Source organism: Tachysurus fulvidraco, chromosome 8 (genome assembly GCF_022655615.1).
Source record: "Tachysurus fulvidraco isolate hzauxx_2018 chromosome 8, HZAU_PFXX_2.0, whole genome shotgun sequence".
Taxonomy (NCBI): Eukaryota; Metazoa; Chordata; class Actinopteri; order Siluriformes; family Bagridae; genus Tachysurus; species Tachysurus fulvidraco.
Genome location: NC_062525.1, coordinates 5089069 through 5109529, shown reverse-complemented (window position 1 = coordinate 5109529; position 20461 = coordinate 5089069). Strand labels below are relative to the sequence as shown.

General features: G+C 36.9%; 1 protein-coding gene across 5 annotated transcripts in view; it reads left to right on the top strand.

The window, feature by feature from the left end:
• Positions 1-19517, top strand: part of LOC113640962 (caskin-2) — a 60637-nt gene extending 41120 nt beyond the window's left edge. For 4 of the 5 annotated variants that reach the window (XM_027143516.2, XM_027143515.2, XM_027143517.2 and 1 more), the window contains 11 exons: positions 4880-4997; positions 6845-7015; positions 8388-8521; positions 8887-8959; positions 10408-10490; positions 12108-12218; positions 12416-12517; positions 12648-12786; positions 13025-14602; positions 14763-14979; positions 16225-19517. In XM_027143516.2, the coding sequence (XP_026999317.2) occupies positions 4880-4997; positions 6845-7015; positions 8388-8521; positions 8887-8959; positions 10408-10490; positions 12108-12218; positions 12416-12517; positions 12648-12786; positions 13025-14602; positions 14763-14979; positions 16225-16318 (2820 nt within the window). In that variant the 3' untranslated portion in view covers positions 16319-19517. The remainder of the gene's footprint in view (positions 1-4879; positions 4998-6844; positions 7016-8387; positions 8522-8886; positions 8960-10407; positions 10491-12107; positions 12219-12415; positions 12518-12647; positions 12787-13024; positions 14603-14762; positions 14980-16224) is intronic. The other variant, XM_047817314.1, reaches the window with a different exon arrangement.
• Positions 19518-20461: the final 944 nt, after the last annotated feature.

Sequence of the window (20461 nt, the reverse complement as noted above, 5' to 3'; positions counted from 1 at the left end):
AACTTCTCAACACAGAGATCTTTTAGGAGCCCATGAAGATTTTAAACTCTACTGTCATTCTGCTCACTGGACTTTTACTATTATGACGTAGCTCTGAATTTTTAATACTTTACTTTCCATTCTGCTGTGTTTTTATATAAAAAATAATTACACCTCATGTTCCACTATATTTTACACACATCATATTTCTGTTACATCTTCATTTTATTATTAACTTTAAATGTAGCCTGGTTATATGCAGTGTAGGCAGTTTAGTGTAGCCTTGTTTTCATTTTACTCTAAGTTGTATACTGTATATAACCTTGTACATGACAAATCAAAATGCTGCATATAAATAACGACCAACGGTGGCACTTTCAACAAGCCATGTGATCGATGGCGGTGTTTTGAACTGCACCCTACACACTGCGCTTGCAGAAGGTTATTGAGTAGGACGTAAAGGAAAGAAAAGTAACACCAGCTGTGTGGGTTGGAGACCTGTGGTCGCACATGTCGCAACAGGCTTCTCTCAATCACTGTGATGGGCGAGTGGAGTGATTGGGACTTGGCGTACACTGAACAACAGACACGCTGTCGTGCTCGCTTGTTTTTTTTCCCTCTTTCTTTCTCTTTGGAACTTTTCTTTTCTCCTCAGCCCTCGGGCTTGTTTTGTACTTCATGAGCAGGGTTGGAAACGTGTGCCTCGAGGCGCTGCTCTAAACACATGGCAAGCTGTGGGTGCGGGCTTTTATGTGTCTGTGTGCGTGACTTTGTGTTTGTGAGTTGGATATTTATGCCAACTAGCTGTCAGACAATGTTTATAAAGGGTCTAGTGAAAAAAGAAGTGTGCAATCTAGTTTTTGTCATAAAACCTTAACAACAAAACAATAAATATATATAAAAAACCCACACTAAACAGTACTAAAGACCAAACTTCAAATACTAAACACTAAAACACTAGAAACTAAATCATTACACATTAATAAATAAAAAAATAACACTGAACACCAAACTCTTAATGCTGAAGGCTTCAAATTAAACACTAAAAACTTGACAGAAACGAACCCTAACAACGACCACTAAAAACAAAGGCCAAAAACAAAAAATCCAAAATACCAAACATTAAATAAAACACTAAATATTAAAGACTAAAGACCCAAAACTAAATGACAAATACTGACAAACTCTAAATGCTAAAGACTACAAATTAAAAAAACACTAAAAACTTGACAAAAACTGAACATTACACTAAAAACAAAAGACAACAATTCCTAAATACCAAATATTCAATGCTAAACACCAAGCAGTATAAATTAAACACAAGAAACAAAAAATTAAACATTAATGACCAAAGACCCAACCAAAGACAAAATGGAACACCAAACTCTAAATGACTACAAACGAAACACTAAAATAATTACAGAAGACTGAAAACTAAACATTAAAAAAGCACTTCATTTTAATAAGCATCAAAAACTAAACACTTAAATGTTTTGTGTGACAGTTACAGACAATGACACAACATAAAAAAAGGAATTTATTAACATTTTAAAAACTATAAAAAAATAAAAACTATAAACCTTGAACACAATCAATTATTTTTATTTTTTTAAACTTTCAATTGATAATAAAACCAAAAATAGTAATAAACAAGAGAGACCATAACTTTAAAACTAACACAAACTAACATTAACTTTTTAATTTAGAGTGATACTAAACACACATCTTCATTTTACACAAGAGGTTTATAAACACCTAGCTTATGAAGACCAAACAGATAACATTCTACACACCATAAATGCTACACTAAAAACCAAACACCAAATAACAATGTTTAAATATTAAACATGAAACACAAAAAAATCTAAGCAAAAGAATAAACACTAAAAAAACACTTAACATTTTAAACACTAATGACTAAACATCAAACACTAAAAAACGAGCAATAAACATCAAACTGAATACTCAAAAAGTTTAAACAATAAAAAAAAGACAAAAACTAAACACTAAAATATAAACATTGCTGAACATAACACTAAAACTTGTTAAAATGTTAAAAATGTTTCCTGAACACTAAAAAATAAAATCTGAATAAATTTAAACACTAAATAATTCAAGCTTCAGTCGAGTTTTTTGTCTTTAAATAAACATAACCATTTAGAGAGATACTAAACACACGTTTTCTTCATTTTACACAAGACGTTTCTACCACCTTCTAACACCAGAAATGCTACACCAAAAGCCAAACACCAAATAATAAAGCCTAAACCTGATACACCAAAAATCTAAGCAAACCAATCTAAGCAAACACACAAAAAAAGATTTCTAAAAAATTTTTTTGAAACAACAAACATCAACACACATTAAATACTAAACATTTTAAATGAAAAATGAGAAACCAAACATAAAAAACAAATGAATAAACATTAAACACTACAAGATAAAAAAAATAAACATCAAACTCTAAATGCTCAAAATTGAAAACTAAACAATAATAATAAAAAAAAACCTTAACAACTAAACCTTAATGAACGTAACACTAAAACTAGTTGAAATGTTAAAATGTTTACTGTTTGTTTGGTAGTGTTTGTTAAGGATCTTCAAATAAACTGTTTAGGAATCTAAAGCGATCGTTAACATACGGTATGTAATCTGTTTTATACGAGAAGTTTATAAACACTAAACACCAAACAGAGCACTAAAAGCTAAACACCAAACAACTAAAGACCAACAACCTTAACATAAAACCCTAAGAACAAAACAATAAATACTAAAAAACACACTATAAATGAAAGAGTAAAAATGTTTAAATACCCAACATTAAATAATAAACACCAAACACTAGAAACGAAGCATTAAACACCAATGACTAAACTATACAAACTCCTAAAAAACTGAACACAAAAAAATAAACTGAACAAATTTAAACACTAAATACTTAAATGCTTTAAGTTTCAGTCGAAAATGTTTTGTTTTTAATTAAACCTAAACATGTAAAATGGTCTTTGCTTGTGTTGAGGATTTGAGAGCGATCCTAAACACAAGTCTTTTACAGCTGATACAGGAATATGTAGATTAGTGGTCAGAGCATTTCTTTATTTTATACAGACTTCTATAAACTATATAGACTTTATTTATAGACTTTTATGCCATGTTACTGCTAGGGTTGGACAAAACCCTTAAAAAAATCAGGCAAGAAAAAAAGCAACAGTATGTTTCTTAGTCCCAGCTTTTGTTTGCTCGGAAACTGACTAATATAAAATACAGATTTTAATTTAATTTAAATATAGATAATCATAATGTCTTTAATCCAGACAGCAGATGGTAGTTTGACATAGTTCTTTGTTGGATTTTGCTGTGGCTTTTTTAAAATATATATTTTTTTTTAATCTGTGCAAAAGAAGTAAATGACACAGTCGATAAAGTAAATGAGAAAGTTTCTAAAAAAACAACAAAAAAAACAAATGTTGTTTCCTTGACAAAAATTCAGCAAATTGTAGTACAAAGGTTCATAGTCATGTCTTATTCGTCCCTTTATTCAGTTCCTCTAGATTTTATTTATTTATTTAGTTAGTTAGCTAGTTAGTTTGTTAGTTTGTTAAAAAAAAAGCAGACCAAAAAGCTTGATTTCGGATGTAGCTTTGTTCAAATTTTCATCCGTTCAAATGGAAGATATGAATTTTTATTTTTGTGGGGTTTTTTTTAAGTGACAAGAAGTAAATGATAGATGCTAATGTAAAAACAAACAAACAAAAAAGCAAAAGCCTTCAGTAAATTGTTGTACTAAGGTTCTGCTAGGAGTTGTGGTGTTCTGTCCTCGTATCACAGGTAATAAACATAGTCGAGTCTTGTTTGTGAACAAGACAATCAACAATCAACATTGCTTGATTTTACTGCAGCTTTTTTAAAATTTAGCTTTTTTTAAATATAGATTATGCAAATATCTTTTAAAAAAGCAGAGTTGTGTTTTTGTGCTTTTTTTTTGTTGAAAACTACATGAATTGCTGACATACCAAGTACAAGAGTCTTCTTTCAGTGAACTCAAAAAAACACACGTGAACAGGAGGAAGGCTTCGGCTGAATGATGACATCACGCATCTCGGCCCGATTTCTGCAGAAAATCTGCGCTTGTTTAGAAAAATCGCAAGCTCCTGTGTGTTTGCTAGATTTGGCAGTGAGGTGACTGTGTGCAGTAAGCAGTTAGTTACACAGCATGACAGCTTTGTGCTAGACTTTCAACAGCGTCTCCTTGTTCCTATGTCTTCCTGATTCTGCCATAAGCTCCATTCTCAGCCAGGGTGCTGTAGCACAGTATGTGGTGGGATTTGTAATGAGTAGCTCACACTTATAGTCACAGCATGGAGCTTCTTTACATCACCATGAGCATGAACTTTAATCACAGACGCATATAAAATAAACTTGTTTTCTGAAAGTCAGTTAAGGACTCAGTCTTTTTTCTTGAGTTGTTACTTCGCCAAGCAAACTACTCATGAAAGACTACTTTTCTTGACGCAAAATAAGCACCCAGACTGATGGTTTGTCCACTGCCATATCGGTTTGAGCGTCACGTACGCGCTCTCTGCTAAAATTTAACGCTGTGGAGCATCTGTGGAATGCTAATGGACTCGTTTGCTCAGCTTGCTGTGCTAAATCAGTACTGGAACACGAGAGGTTAAGCTGAAAGGTTAGAAACAGTGTTTCTAAAAAACCAACAGACTTTTTGGAGTGACATTTGGTAGAAGATCACAGTCAGGTCCTGAATATTTAACGCACAGTGAGACTTAAAAAAAATATGACCTCGTGCAACCTAAAAAGAGTTAGCAATACAGAAAGGAAGCTAGAATCCACAAAGAAAGATTTTATGCTAATATTTAACAAGGTTAACGCTGGTGTGTTTTAGGTTTTGGAGCAGCACGTAGACGGACGTTGGAAAGGACACATCCATGACAGTCAGAGAGGCATGGACCGGGTGGGATACTTCCCTCCGTCCATCGTGGAGGTCATAAACCGGAGATCAGGTAAGTCTGAGATTTACAGCACACAAGGTGGACAACCTGAAATTTGACAAGGTTCAATGTAAACGGTGGCTGTAGGAATGAAGACAGCAGGGTGAGTGTACCGAGAAGGCCGCAACAGCGCAGCATTGTGGCAGCTGATGTATACACATCTATTTCTGTGTAACTGCAGTGACTGTTAAAATGGGTTCCTCAGCTGTTCTCCTTTAGAGAGCCTGCTAAAGGTTTTGCTCAGTGTTATTTACAAATAATACATAAATATAAAAATTCTGAAAATAAATTTTAAATGCTCAGTGTGCGCAAGTGCTTTTCTCTGTTTTGGTGGTGATGATGAAGATGTTTTGGTTGAACAAAACTTTTTAAAGTAAGTTATAAGCAGGAAAAGAAATCCATGGCAACCTCTGATAGGTGTATACACACACACACACACACACACACACATTTCTAATAGGATTAACAAGGATATAATCAGCTGTTGGCGGAACTAAGCTGAAAAGGGCTGAGTAGAAAATCGGAGCTGAAATGAAGAGTTGTTGACATTTTGTGTGTGTGTGTGTGTGTGTGTGTGTGAGAGAGAGAAAATCAGCAGTCTGTCATGTCATATTGTCAGTGTCCATTAAGCAGCTTCCTCAGTATTGCTGAACCTTGTGGAACATGGTTACATAACAAACAATTAAAAAAAATAAAACACTTAAACCTAAAAACTAAACACAAAATACTATAATTCTATACTAATAACTAAACACTAACCTACCTTACTATTAAAACTATATACTAGACTAAAATCTAAACACTATGCATGTTACACTATACAAGTTAAAACACAAGCCATAATCATTTTAACTAAACACTGGACACCAAACAATTAACTTTCTGCATACCAAAAATGATGCACTAAAATCTAAACACCAAACATTAATGACTAAAGACGTTAAGCAACGAAACGTTAAAAAAACGCTAAAAACAAAGGCTGAGAAATTCCAAAAATACCAAACATTAAGGTAGAATGTTAGAAACTTAGTATTAAAAAATGACTACTAAAGACTGAAATAAATACTAAATTGCAAACTTTGAATGACAAAAAAAATGTCAAAACTGAACGTTAAATAAAGCATTTATAATTTAAGCTCTAAAGCACGAAAATCTAACTACAAAATACTCGGAAACAATGAACAGATAGAAAATTAGAAGAGTGCAATGTAGTCTAAATTAGTGCAAAGAAGAATTAAACCACTTAAAGCTTAAAATCAATAAGCACTTTCAAACACAACATATTTAACATTGAATGTTCTTATTTACATGTATCACTGTACCATATTCAGATGTAGTTAGATTTTAGTGCTTTAGAGCTTAAATTGTAAATGCTTTATTTAAAAAATAACAAATTTGCAATGCGTGTGTGTGTGTGTGTATATACACACACACACGCATTGCAAATTTGTTATTTAAAAAAACTGTTTAAATGCTAAGTTTTGTCATTTTTATCCCTTTACCTTATTTTTATTCTTTACCTAGTGTTATTTGGCTATTTTTATATTAAACACAGTCATAAAAAGCACTTTACTGTGTGTCATACTGTGTATGATTGTGTATGACAGATACAATTCGAATTTGATTTGATAAAAAAAAATCACTTAAATGTAAAATCTTTTTAGCTAAAACATTAAAAATAAAACACTAAGAAATAAAAAAAACTATGAAACTAAACTAAACATTAAAACTATATACTACAGATAGAAATGCTACAATGTGAAAACTAAACACTGAATCTAAACCCTTAGAACTAACCACGAAACCCCTTTCCGCTTGTTAAAATGAATAATTTATCACTGCATGTATTATGTCTGCAGGGGGCTTTCTCTCTCGCCAGGCCTCACTGCCCAACCAAAGACATCATACTCTAACAAGAGCTCCGCCCCCCTGTGGCCCGAGCTCCGCCTCCCACACCGATGACTCGTACACCCTGTATTCACCCACTCATCCCAACTCACCACGCCAAAATGGCCTGAACCTGCATCCAGGTACTGTGTGTTCCTTCAGCTCACGCTGTCATCAGTACGCTCCGATAACTCCCACTTTCTCATGTTTCTTTCAGAGGAAATCTAATTACACTAAACCAATCTAGGAAAACTCTTCTTAGATCTTGAAGCTGTTCTGGATAGTTCCTAGCTTTGAGATGATCTAATTTCGTAACATAAACCAATTAAACCTCTTATACAGATTTGCACTGAAGGTCTACACTATAATTTGTGTTGTAGTTATGTGCAGAAGCAAAGTTACGAAAATTCTCATTGTCCAGATTCTTGTAGACCCGACTGTAAGTCAGTTTAGACCTCTATAACTCCTTCATTTGTAAATATCAGTTCACTTCACTAATAACAGTACACTGTTCTTCATGGGTTCTTTGTAACCTAGATTAACATTTTAGAACCTCTCAGGCCACATCATCACCGGCACCTGACACCTGTTCAGACCAGTCCGTTGTTGGCGTCCATCTACCCCACGTTCCACACAATTTTACAATCCTCGTGTGTTCAGAAGGCCTTTTTTTTTTTGACCAGCTGTTTATCCACTGCGCCCAAATACCCCCACAGAACCGTGTGTGTGTTTGCTAGGTTCTCCTCCCACCAGTCCCAGTGTCTTGTGTATTCCAGCTAGTACCAAAGAGCCAGAGGATATTTGGGTCCTCAGGAGCTCTTTCAGTGGTAAGAGTCCCCATCAGCTGTCCTGTCTTTCCCCTTGTACCCCCAGCCTGTTCTCATCGCTTCCTTGTCTGGCCAGTTCTCATAACTGATGCTTGAGAGCAGTGAGCAGTGAGCACTACTAACTCCAGTGTACGTGATGATAACTCGAAGGTCTTTAAGAGCAGGTCAACCAGTTGTCAGACTCACCTGTGATCTTCAGTGTACTGACTCATTAGTAGTGCCGTCTCTTCCTTGTCTCATCCCCTATAATCACAACGGTTTATGTATGAAGTCTTGTCTCTGCCGACTGTTGTCCATCACTATTTCTTACTCTCCATATCTGTCTGTCGGTCTCTGTCTGTCCCTCTGTACATCTCTCTGTCTTTCTGTATGTTTATCTCTGTCTGGACCTACTCCCTTTTTCTCTTCTATGGCTCTCTCTGCTTCTTTGTATGTCTTTCTCTGTCTCTTATGACTCTCGCTGTCTCTCTGTATGTCTCTCTTTGTCTCTTATGGCTCTCGCGGTCTCTGTATGTCTCTCTTTTTGTCTTATGGCTCTCGCTGTCTCTCTGTATGTCTCACTTTGTCTCTTATGGCTCTTGCTCTGTATGTCTGTCTCCTTGTATATCTCTCTCTGCCTCTGACACACACTCTCACTCTCTCCCTCTCTCTCCCCCTCTCTCTCTCTGTCTATCTCTCTCTCTCAAAGGAGACAGAAGCAGTGTTGGGAGTGCAGGCAGTGTCGGAAGCAGCCGTAGCGCTGGCAGCGGACAGAGCACTGAGGGCAACGTTACCCACAATGCACAGTATCACCCCATCACCACTGCACAGGACGTCAACAAGGTATCATTTATGACTGGTCAGAAGGTACTGATTAATTTACGACAACAGCAGCTCTGATTGTAGTGTCATAGTTTCAGAAAGACTTAAAGTGTAATGGATGATAAGATGAAATTTTGGAAGCCCCGATGTTTATGTTCTGTAAAGCTGCTTTGAGACAATGTCTATTGTAAAAAGCGCTATACAAATAAACTTGAATTGAATTGAATTGGAAGGAGTCTCCACTATCTGAGAAAAATATAAGCAGATGAAAAGTACACCTGCTGGTGTTTAACACCAGGATGAGAGGATTAGCTTGATTGTGGACTCCAAACATGCCTAGTCTCAAAACAACCTCAGTGAATGTTTTTGTTGTCGTTTTTGTGCAGGTCTCGCCCTCTGGTGGTGAAGTGTTAGAACAGCAGGGCCTGCCTTCTGACATCATCAACCCTGAGCTTGCAGGTTAGTACAATGAGCTCAGTACACTGCTTTTTTTATAATGCGCTCATACACTGAAATGTTTTTCATCCACTCAAATTCTGTCGGTTTTAGTGCTAATACAACTGTTAAAAAAATGACAGAAAACCTCATACTGTTAAACGAGTGTGGGATGATCTGCAGAGGAGGATCACCGTGTATTTCACTGGCATTTGTGGAATGTGGAAAGAAAACAATTTATTGCCTCAGAAAAGTAATAAAAAAGCAATAAACCCGAAGAAAGAGATGGGAGTCAAGTCAGAATTACAGGAGTCAGTCATTCCTAAGCTTTTCTAGGCTTACGTGCAGTGTGGGATTCCAGCATGGGAGGAGATGAGAGAGAGAGAGAGAGAGAGAGAGAGAGAGAGAGAGGGTTGTGTAGATCGTGAGATACTGATAAGAAGAAAAAGAAGACTGAAGGATGTTTTTCTGTTGTAGAAGCTCTAGAGTTCAGGCATGAGCTCAAGAAACAGTCTCAATTTTGGTTTATTTTACAAAGGTAAGATGCGATGTGTATAAATCTTATAGGACTTCTCAGTGCATGTTTGGTGAAAGAATCGTTGTGTAAAATTGTGTTTAATATATTAAGGTCTGATTTTTAGCCTTTATCATATCGTTCTGGGCATAAATAAAAAAAAAGATGTGTAGATGTCTGTTTGTTTGCAAAACAATGCGTTGATTATCAAACCTATAACTTATTTTTATTTTTTTACTGGAGACAATTTTGGGACTTGATCAGTATGACCACATTTTGCATCACATTTGATCTTCCTGGATAAGAGTTTACTTGAAAAACGTATAAATGTTATTTCAAATGCACTTTTTCAGATTACATTTTATTTTCAATGTCGACTTTTTATAAAACAGTATTTAGGAGTGTACATATTCATCTTTATGAATTGGAGCAGTGGCGTCGAAATTGATGATATGAGCGATTCGCTGTGTAAAAGCTGCACCAAATATATAGCAACTGAATATGTGAATAAAATGTATTAACCATTGAGTGCTCGATGGTTTGGAAATGCATCGAGTTGCTTTTTGTAGATCTGGCAACCCCTTTAGCCATAAATCATATGGCTTAACAAGTCTAAAAAGAAAAACGGCGGATTGTGTTTAAGGCACAGAATTGAATCGCATTGTATGAAGTCGTATCTCGCATACAGTCATCAGATGGTATGTTATGTATGTAATGTGTTATGTAATGTAAACAGCAGACTTGTTTATGATGAGGTGAAAAGCATTCTTTGCTCATGTGTAATCTGCTGACCGAGCCATGAATCCAGTGGAAAAAAAAAATCACATAGGTTAAACAAAGAATGAAAACTCACCTCTTCACTTTATATTTGATTTGGTAGCTGTAGTAATTGTGTGTGTGTGTGTGTGTGTGTGTGTGTGTGTGTGTGTGTGTGTGTGTGTGTGTGTGATTCTTCCAGGTCGCAGGCCGGACCAGAACAGCTCAAGAGCTGGTGACCAAGCTGTCAGGCCACATGTTATCCATCCAGAGCTGGAGGGCAGGGTTCGTACATTGCAAATATAACATTGTTTTCAGTCTTCAGATTCTAATCTTCTAACATACAATGCAGTCCATTCTGAAGGAATAAGTTACACAGATGTTTGAGAACCCTGTCTACATGGCCAATTTAGAACAAACCAAAGTCAATGTGTCATGAGCAAAGTGGTAGCTCAAAGGGTCAAGGCCTTGGACTACCGATCAGAACGTTGTAACACAAAGTCAGGACTACCAAGCTGCCATCGATGGGCCCTTGTGCAAGGCCCTTATCCTTCAATTGTTCAGGTGTATAAATGAGATGAAATTTTAGTTGCTCTGGATAAGGGTGTATGCCAAATGCCATAAATGTAAATGTCATAATTCAAAAACAAATATATGAGAAAAGTCCAACCCAGTAAACAATGAATCAAAGTACAAGGCTTCAGAATGTATGTAGAACTCCGAACAGGTGCACACTTTAGGTAACAGAGCAATGGTTGAGATAGAAGAGAAGACAAAACATTGGCACATATCAATGTAAGCAAAAATTCCACAACAATCCAAGGTCTGGTAAGACCAAGGTACTGTAGAGCCATTAGGGCATAATTCTTAAAGAAGTTTTTCGCCCCAAAACAAGACTCTTTATAGACTAAAGACACTATACTCACAGAGAAGCATGGTGGTGGTGGCATCATGCTATCGGACTGCTACTCTTCAGCTTGGACTGGGACTCAAAATATACAAAATAGGGATAGCATGAATACCTCCAAATACCTGTCTATTTTAGCACAAAATTTTCTGGCCTCTGTTAGGCAGCTGAAGAACATTTCAACTTCCAGCATGATAACGAGAAGAATGCTATGAAAAGGAGATCCCCTTGCAGTTTGTAGACCTGGAGCATTTTTCTATTTAAGAGAGGAATAAAATTGCCAAAAGATGTGCTAAATTGTTCATTTCTTAAACCCCCAAACCTGAAAAATGTTCTGGTTAACAGGTGTACACACTTGTGTAGCCAGGCTAACTGCAGTCTTTTTAAATCCACTGGACATATAGGCGCTTTTTACACCTGGTCACTTCATGCGTTTTCTGTGATCGGATAGCTATCCGATGGTAAAAACACCAGGTCTAAATGCCCTCTGAAACGGTTTCCAGACGGATATAAATCTGATGGTTCAAACCACTTCAGGAGGTGGTCTGGGACGCATTTCAGATGAAACTGGACAGGTGTAAATGTTCATGTAAATGTGGCTTGAACAACGTCAGCGCTATACTCCGACCAAACGGAAGTACGTCACTCGCAGGTGACTCACGAGTCGTGCTTCGAGTCACGAGTCATAGCATAACCATCGTAACAATTTTTTCGTCTTCTTTTTGATTGCATTCTGATAACCGCATACACCAAAACGTGTTCCATTTCAATTACCCCAGAAATGAGGTCAAATATATTTGCATTTGGGCAGGGGTAGAAAGATCGGATCGATATCCGATTCGTCAAGACGCATTTATGCGGCCTAATGTAAATGGTACAGTTTTAACAAATCAGATAGCTATGGGATCAGAGAAAACACATGTGACCAGGTGTAAAAAAGCCCATAGTTACAGGGTTGCTTGTTTGTTTGAATAAAGTGTATGTGTTTCCCTTAGGATGCTGAGGCCATCTACCAGTGGCTGTGTGAGTTTCATCTGGAACAGTACACTACAAACTTCCTCACTGCTGGTTATGATGTGCCTACCATTAGCAGAATGACTCCCGAGGTAATGTATCTTTATTACCCCCTTAAAGTCTGCGATTTGTTTTTTATTATTCTTTTGAAAGAATATTGAGTAACTACTTGGACTCGGTCAGTAATTACAGTAAAGCTTATAGGAAAGGTCTGTAGTTAAGCGTGTGAGTAATGTACTGTAAGTCTGGACCCGCTTTTAGATTGGTTATATTCATGTTCTCATGCCAGGATCTCACAGCTATTGGTGTGACTAAGCCAGGTCATCGCAAGAAGATCTCCACTGAGATCAGCAAGCTGAACATCCCAGAGTGGCTTCCAGACTACATTCCAGTAAGATTTTTAATTAGTTAGCCCTAAAAGTATTCGTTATATCCGTTCAGATATGAAAAGCATCAATTTAATAGATAAACTAGAGTTTATTTCTAGATAATATTGTAATGCCTGTGTTGTTGTGTTTTAGGCTGACATTGGTGAATGGCTTAATACCATTGGACTTGTTCAGTACCAGAAAAGGCTAGCAGAGAATGGCTACGACTCTATTCACATTGTGCGAGACATTACCTGGGAGGATCTGCAGGAAATTGGCATCAATAAGCTCGGTATGAAAAGGTTTCAAATAGGCATACCAGTAGTGACTGATCCTAGTACGAGTTATCGGTTTGGTACTGTGCTTTTTTTTTTACTCTGTAGAGGTTAAATGTTTTGATAACATACCAAAAACATGTAATTATGCTCATACTTGATTTAAAAATCATGGTTTGGATGCAAACCACTGACCATACTCTTGATATAATATGTATAACATGTGTGGTTTGAATGCCCATATTATGCCCATAGGCCACCAGAAGAAGTTGATGCTTGCAGTAAAGAAACTTTGTGATGTGCATAAGGCTTTGAGGAACCAAGCAGAGGGCAATGGGACCTTGCAGAGAAAGAGACACCCTCCCACCCTGGAGCTGGTAGCTATAGAGTCGACCGACAGTGCCGATGACACTTCCGCACCACTTACTCCAAAGATGCTCACCTTCCAGGATAGCGAGCTAAGCACTGAGCTGCAGAATGCTATGATTCAGAGTGGCTATGGTGGCTGTCAGGAAGGGTTTGGTGCCATGCTTAGTGGAACAACGTCTGTGTCTCTGAGTCAAGAGAGTATTAGTATGCGTTCACGGGGGACCGGGAACTCACAGGAATGGCCTTTGACTTCTGTTACTCCCCACAGCCACTCAAATGAGAGTTTGGGCAGCTTAGACTGTAGTGCCATCAAGGATTGCCCAGTTCTGCCGGCCAAGATCGCACCACCATTACCTCTAAAGAAGCAGCAGTCTACACGTGGCAGCCCACCGATAGCACCAATCAAGACAACTCGATTAGCCTACCCTGCTGCCCAGTCTAGCCCTGGAATCTCCACAAAACCGGATGGTTCCCCCATCCAGAGAGGATTTAACTACCTGCAAAAAAATTCAGATCAGTTAGGCACTGCTCAATCCAGACCCATTGGTGAGAATTGCCAGCCAAAGAAGCGCACACAAAGCCTGTCACGATATGCCCTCTCTGATGGTGAAGAAGAAGAAAATGAAGCACCAGTATTACCACCAAACCTGATCTCATATGCTACACTCACACGTAAACCTGGTCGTGGTCAAACAGGTGCTGCTTCAAGTGACCGGCAGGTGGGTCGGACTCAATCGTTTGTGATACGTGCCAAAAGAAAAGGGCCACCTCCACCTCCTCCTAAGCGCCTGAGCTCTGCCTCCAGTGGAGGAAATAGTGGTGGGGTGGAAATTGAGAGTGCTGGGAGTGTTCAAATGATTGCAGCCAGGCTGGAAAAGAGTGGACAAAGCCCCAGTAAGACCCCAAGCAGCCCCTCATTTAAATCTCCCTCACTGGTCACCCAATCTAAAACTATAAGCATTCAAAGAGAGGCAACCAGTGAGAGAGCTCTCTGTCAAACTGTTCAGACAGAGGTTAGTAGATTAAAACCCGAGGAGCAAGACCTGAAGCTTCATTCAAGCCAAGAGCATACACCACCTGTTTCCCTTCAAGGAAATTTGTGTGAAAGCATTCCATTTGCTCAAGAGGGCAAAGGGACCATAAAGCAGAGGCCAAGAATCGAAGTGACTAAAATGGACACTGAAGCCAGCTTCCAACCACTGAAACCTGCTCAGCTGCCTAAACCATCCTTAAAATTACCAGAGTTCAATCTTAAAGAGTCAGACACTGTCAAGAGGAGGCATAAACCCAGAGAAAAGGAACTGCAGTTCACCAGTCAGGACACACTCCTGGGAAGGGAGAGTTCCCCAGAGCCTGAGAAGATCTCCTTCTGCATGCCAAATGGTGGACTAATAGGGAATCTGTCTACACAGAAACCTCTAACACCCTGTAAACCAACACGGCAATCTGCTGCAACACCATTGGGTAAGACACCTTCTGCATCAGAACTCTATTAGATTTGATCAAATCTATAACCCATAATTGGGAATTTAATATTTGCTAATATGCTTGAATTATATGTTTATAATAATTATACAGTATGTAATGTGTTTAAAATAATTAAATATCTATATCTTTCATGTAGCTGTTGGTGGACATCCTCATGTTGTGCCAGCCAGGATGGGGCAGGACATTGCCTTTGGTGGCTCTCCAATACGAAGAGAGTTTCCAAGTATCAGTGGACCCCAGGACCAAAAACCAGATCAGTTTGTTCACAAACGAATAGAGCAGACCAGTACTTCTCTGGAGGCAGCCCTTGAGGTGGTTGAGAGAAATTTAGCTCAGACGGATCAGACTGACGGGTAACAGAATTTCTGGTTGCCATTTATTCATCTTAGTTTTTTACGACATTTAATGATTACGCTTACCTTGAGCTCAAGAAAAGAGACCACGGTCCATACTACAAAGCTTAGTATTAAAGGTAAAGAGTTAGGACTAAATTAGATGAACAAAATAAACATAAGCCACTGACACAGCAACAAATATTTAGGAAAACTAGAAATTAAGAAACTAGGAACAAAGTTCTATAGAGCCAATTGACAAAAAGTAGGAATCAAGGTGGAAAAGTGAAATGGCTAAGGAGATTTTTACACCTGGTCACTTCATATGTTTTCTGTGATCAGATAGCTATCCGATGGTAAAAAGACCAGGTCTAAATGCTCTCCGAAACGTTTTTGAGACGGATATAAATCCGATGGTTCAAACCCCTTCAGGAGGTGGTCTGGGACGCGTTTCAGATGAAACTGGACAGGTGTGAATGAATGTGGTTGTTCAAGCCACATACGTCAGCGCTATACTCCTCCCAAACGGAAGTACGTCACTCGCAGGTGACCTTTCATCCTCGTCGGGTCTTAAAATGCGCTGCTGCCGCCAGCGAAAATGCAGCAAACAGTAAATGCTGTTTTTTGTAGCATAACCGTCGTAACAAGTTTTTTCGTCTTCATTTTGATCGCATTCTGAAAACCGCATACACCAAAGCGTGTTCCATTTCATTTACCCCGGAAATGAGGTAAAATATATTAGCATTTTGGGCGGGAGCAGAAAGATCGGATCGATATCCGATTCGCCAAGACGCATTTATGTGGCGTAATGTAAATGGTACAGTTTTAACAAATCAGATAGCTATCGGATCAGAGACAACACATGAAGTAACCAGGTGCATAAAAGGCCCTAAAAAGCCGGAGACATTAACTCTTTTTTTTTCCGCTGTATTTGTTGGGTCCGTGTTCAACATTGAATGTCTTTTTTTTCATGTCTCACTCCACAGTTGTGGTTAATATGAAGCTAATATGACACTCAGGATTTTGTTTTTACCTAAACTATTAGCAGCAATATATTCATACAAAAGTTCCAAAAAAAAAAAAAATCACAAATCGTGACTCTATAATCTATATCGTACTTAAAAAAAGAATTTGTTTGCTTATACTGAATATGCAAAAGTCTGGACACACTATATTACATCAAAGTGGAAACATTTGGTTAAATATTGCATAGATGTGTGACTCAGATCTTGTTCATGTTTTTTTTTCTTCTTTTTCTGGTCACAGTGTTTACACAGTGAGATCAGCAGGGAACATTCTGGATGACATCGGGAACATGTTTGATGATCTTGCCTACCAGCTGGATGCCATGTTGGATTGACCCAAATTTTTGTATTGTACCGTTTGTATACCATCTTCGGAGTGGACAGAGAGTGTTCTGGCACGCTGTAAGATGTACTGCCAGATTTTGATAAAATCTTCAGGTCCTGTCAGTTACTGCTTCTGAGTGATGCTTTCCTTCTGCATGGTCAATACATCACTGGATTGAAGATTGCATGCAGCCAGAGGAAAGAAGGAGAAGTAAGAATGAGACGAGAGGCAAACTATTTCGCTCAGTTGCCAGCCTCGGACAAGGTGTGGTCGTTTTGCTTCTGCCAGGACTTGATAGCACTTACTGTTTACTGTGTCCCAGATTTTTAAGGAAAAGCTTTTCGTTTCCTGTTGCACACAGAGATAAAATCTAGCGTCTCATCTCTGCTTTGTTCAGGCTCAAAAAGTAACGCATCGCATCATAAACTGTATAACAGCACGATAGATACTAATTATATGTTTGTTTGCCGGACGATCATCTTTGATGAAGGTTACCAATAAGTCCGTGTTTCATGCAAAAAACGTCTAATTTACTCAAATTTTCTAAGTAGCTTTTTGTTTATCTTGTTTAATGGTAATACTGTCTCACACACAGCTATGTGACTTTCATTGTTATGTTGTAAACTTGTATGTTGTAGCAACTCTAACAAATGGCTAAAATCTAATAACAGCCTAGAAAAATGCTATAATATACACCATGATGTAAAGACACCAAAAACTACCATCATTTCAGGAGTAGCACGTCTATCATAAAAAACACTAAAACGAATCATCATAACTGCACCTAGAAATGGGCAAATAAATGTAATGGAAAAAAAAATTTGCCTTGAAAAAGTGCGATGGTGCAAAATAAATATGTCAGTTTGCTGTACCTGTTTGAGGGATATAATTCTATTTTTTTAAAAGATATCTAGTACCAAAGCTGAGGATCTGCTAACGTGTGAGTAACGTGATCCGTATCGGTAATCACTGAGATTTTAAATAGCACATAAACACTATGGACCAAATTTGTCAGCGACTGACTGCAGAATTGGGACCAATGCTAGATTTGCACAACCGTTAGTACCCCTTAATATGAAACCTGCATTCCGATGCATTTATAACACATAGCAAACATGATATCTTACAGTGCCAGCAACTGATTGATAAATATTCTTTGATGAAAACATAACACGCGTTACTACACCCTTTTTTCACACATCATAACGTATTATGTATGCTTTAATACATATGGCATTTTATAAATGTGTTTATAATGCGAAATGAATACATGATTCATCGTAAGTGTTACCCGACTATCTATATAGAAATTTTATTGTAAATACAAACAGAATATAATAAACAACCAGCACATTCATATGACCCACAGACTCCCAGCATGAGTTGTTAATAGTGTTAATAATGAACAGTCCTAGTTTTTTTTATAGCAAGAGAACGTATCGTAGCATCAAATGCATGTATAGTGTTTCTGTTTGAAACGTCACTGTAATTGCTGATAAATAGGGAAATTTCAGTTCTTTGAATCTTAATAAGATGTCACCTTGGGCCATATTCAGAGTTGATCTAAGCATGGATTTAATATTTAATCAATTAAAACACGTGCTGGATCAATCGCTAACGTTTTACAACAAACTGCTGAATAACGAGAGAGAAAGTTATTTCATTATTTTAAATATTAGATTAAACCCAAATTTTAATAAAATAAAAAGCAATATAATAGACACACTGTGTTTATTGCATTATTATATGCCTGTTTTTATTATTATTTATATATTATAATAATATTATTTATCATTTTTCGTTAATAAATTGTCTTTTTGCTTTTCGATTGTTTGAAACAGCAATTTCTTTCTTAAGTCAGTATTTTCTAGCCCTATTTTCCCTTCTAAATGCCATACAGTACAAGGACCCTGTCATGGGAACTTAAGGAAGTTCTGGCTAAAATAGTTGATGTAAATAAATGCGGTGCCCAGATAATCAACTTTAGCAGGTGCGTGACCCGAAAAACAGGAATGTTTCAGCCACAGACTCTGAATCCGGCCCATAATTATGTAATCCTAACCACAGAACCACTTTTCCTCAAAACGACGTACTAAACGCGGTTTAACCAGAAAGAGGAAGAGCTATAGCATTACTCTCTCTTCCATGCATTACTGTTGAATTTCAACACACTAAAATAATTATTAATCAAATATAAATATAGATTTTATTTTGCTACTCTTGTTGTCTTTGCACTGTACATCTACTGTATGCACTACTGTATTTATTCTATATTTTATTTTAGATAATTGTATACTCTGCATGTACAGTACAACAGCTGACTGAAAAGAAAAAAAAAAAGATTTGTTATATTTGTGTAACGATTTATTCATGTTAACGTCCTCGTCCCTGCTGAGTCAAGTGTAGATCTGATTGCAAGAGGAATAATCTTCTCTAAACTTGCATGTTTTTATGTAGAAGAATGTCAGTGGCTATAAAGTCTATATCATTTCTATGCTTAATCAGATTTGTTTAAGCAGGCATTCAGTTGATGTTTCAGCATACAGATAGTGTATAAATACGGTTTGCAACTGATGGTCAATTTCAGAATTATTGGCACCCATCAGTTCTTATGAGAATGATTTTATTTTTTATTTTTTGGATGAAAATGAAATACTTTCTGCATTTATTTGAGTATATATATATTTGAGTAAATATTATGGTTTATTAGATTTAATCACTTTTTGGCAGTTCTCTCAAAAGGTGCCAATAATTCAAGAGCTGATTACTGTAGTGTTCATATGAATATGGTTGTATCAGTTCTAAGGCAAACACAGTATTGGCAATGTGTGTGCTTGTGCATCAAGTAGAGACCGTAAAACTGACTGCTGTTTGAGGAGGAAAGCAGCTCAAAACAGAAAAAAAGAAAGAATGAAAAATTTTGTTTGTAATAGAATTTATTTGTAAATAAAGCATGACGTGCTAAACTAACATTTATGCCAAGGTCAGATTTGTATTCTTGTATAAATCAGTGATGTCAAATTTGCAGCTTATGATGAAGGATTTTATCCACCAAAAATTGATCGAAACATTAGGCTTGGGGAAAAAAACGCTAGTCTCTGTTATTCCACTAGCGGGCAATGTAGAGCAATAAAATCGTTCCCGTAAACTAAGCTACTAACAAAATGATGTCATTGTTCATTACCATGTAAATAAATATTTTTATAAAACTGTTGTACATCTTAAATTTTATATGTTTATTTGTAAATCACATAAACTAGATCGCTCACAAATTGAATTTTTAATGTTATTTTGTTTAGATTCCCGACATCCTGACAGTTCAGTTCATATCACTTCCTAGTTTTGTGTACAAAATATTCAAGTGGAGAAAATTTTGCCTCTGAACTCAGTCACCAGAAAATGTCATGTCAAGTCACTTTTATTGTCACATCACCACAGCATATGTGCCTTGGTGAGTGAAATTCTTAGGAGCGAAATCCAGAAATCACAGAGCAATTTCATTCATTCATTCATTCATAGAGTAATTAAGCAGAAATTAAGAACAGTTTATATACGGGTGAAAATGTGCAAACTGCTCAATACCAGGTGAAATGTGCAAATGTGAAAAAGATGCAATATGCTCATACATAGTCAGTGCATCAGTACACACCAGTGTACTATTAGACATATTTACAATGTACTAAACATTATATACAATATGTACTTTATATATATATATATATATATATATATATATATATATATATATATATATATGTAATATGTTAAGGTGCAACAGACTGTTGGTAACAGATAGATTAATGTCAAATAGATTATTATATTAAATAAAATGCAGTGTGTATGTAAAGTCCAGTGTTTATAAATGTAGTATACATGCGGTGTGTGTAGTCCAGTGTTGAGCTGTTGGAGTTAAATGGTTGGGAGAACGATGAAACATCTATCTATCTATCTATCTATCTATCTATCTATCTATCTATCTATCTATCTAATGTAATGTATATAATCTATATAATGTATATAATCTATCTATTTATCCTTTATTTCTAAAGTCTAAGAACATGGTCATTGGTATGAACTCTACTGCATGAAGTTTTTATGCTGTGCTCATCCTCACACCAATGAGTCAGCAGTACCTCCATAACCAAGGGCTTAT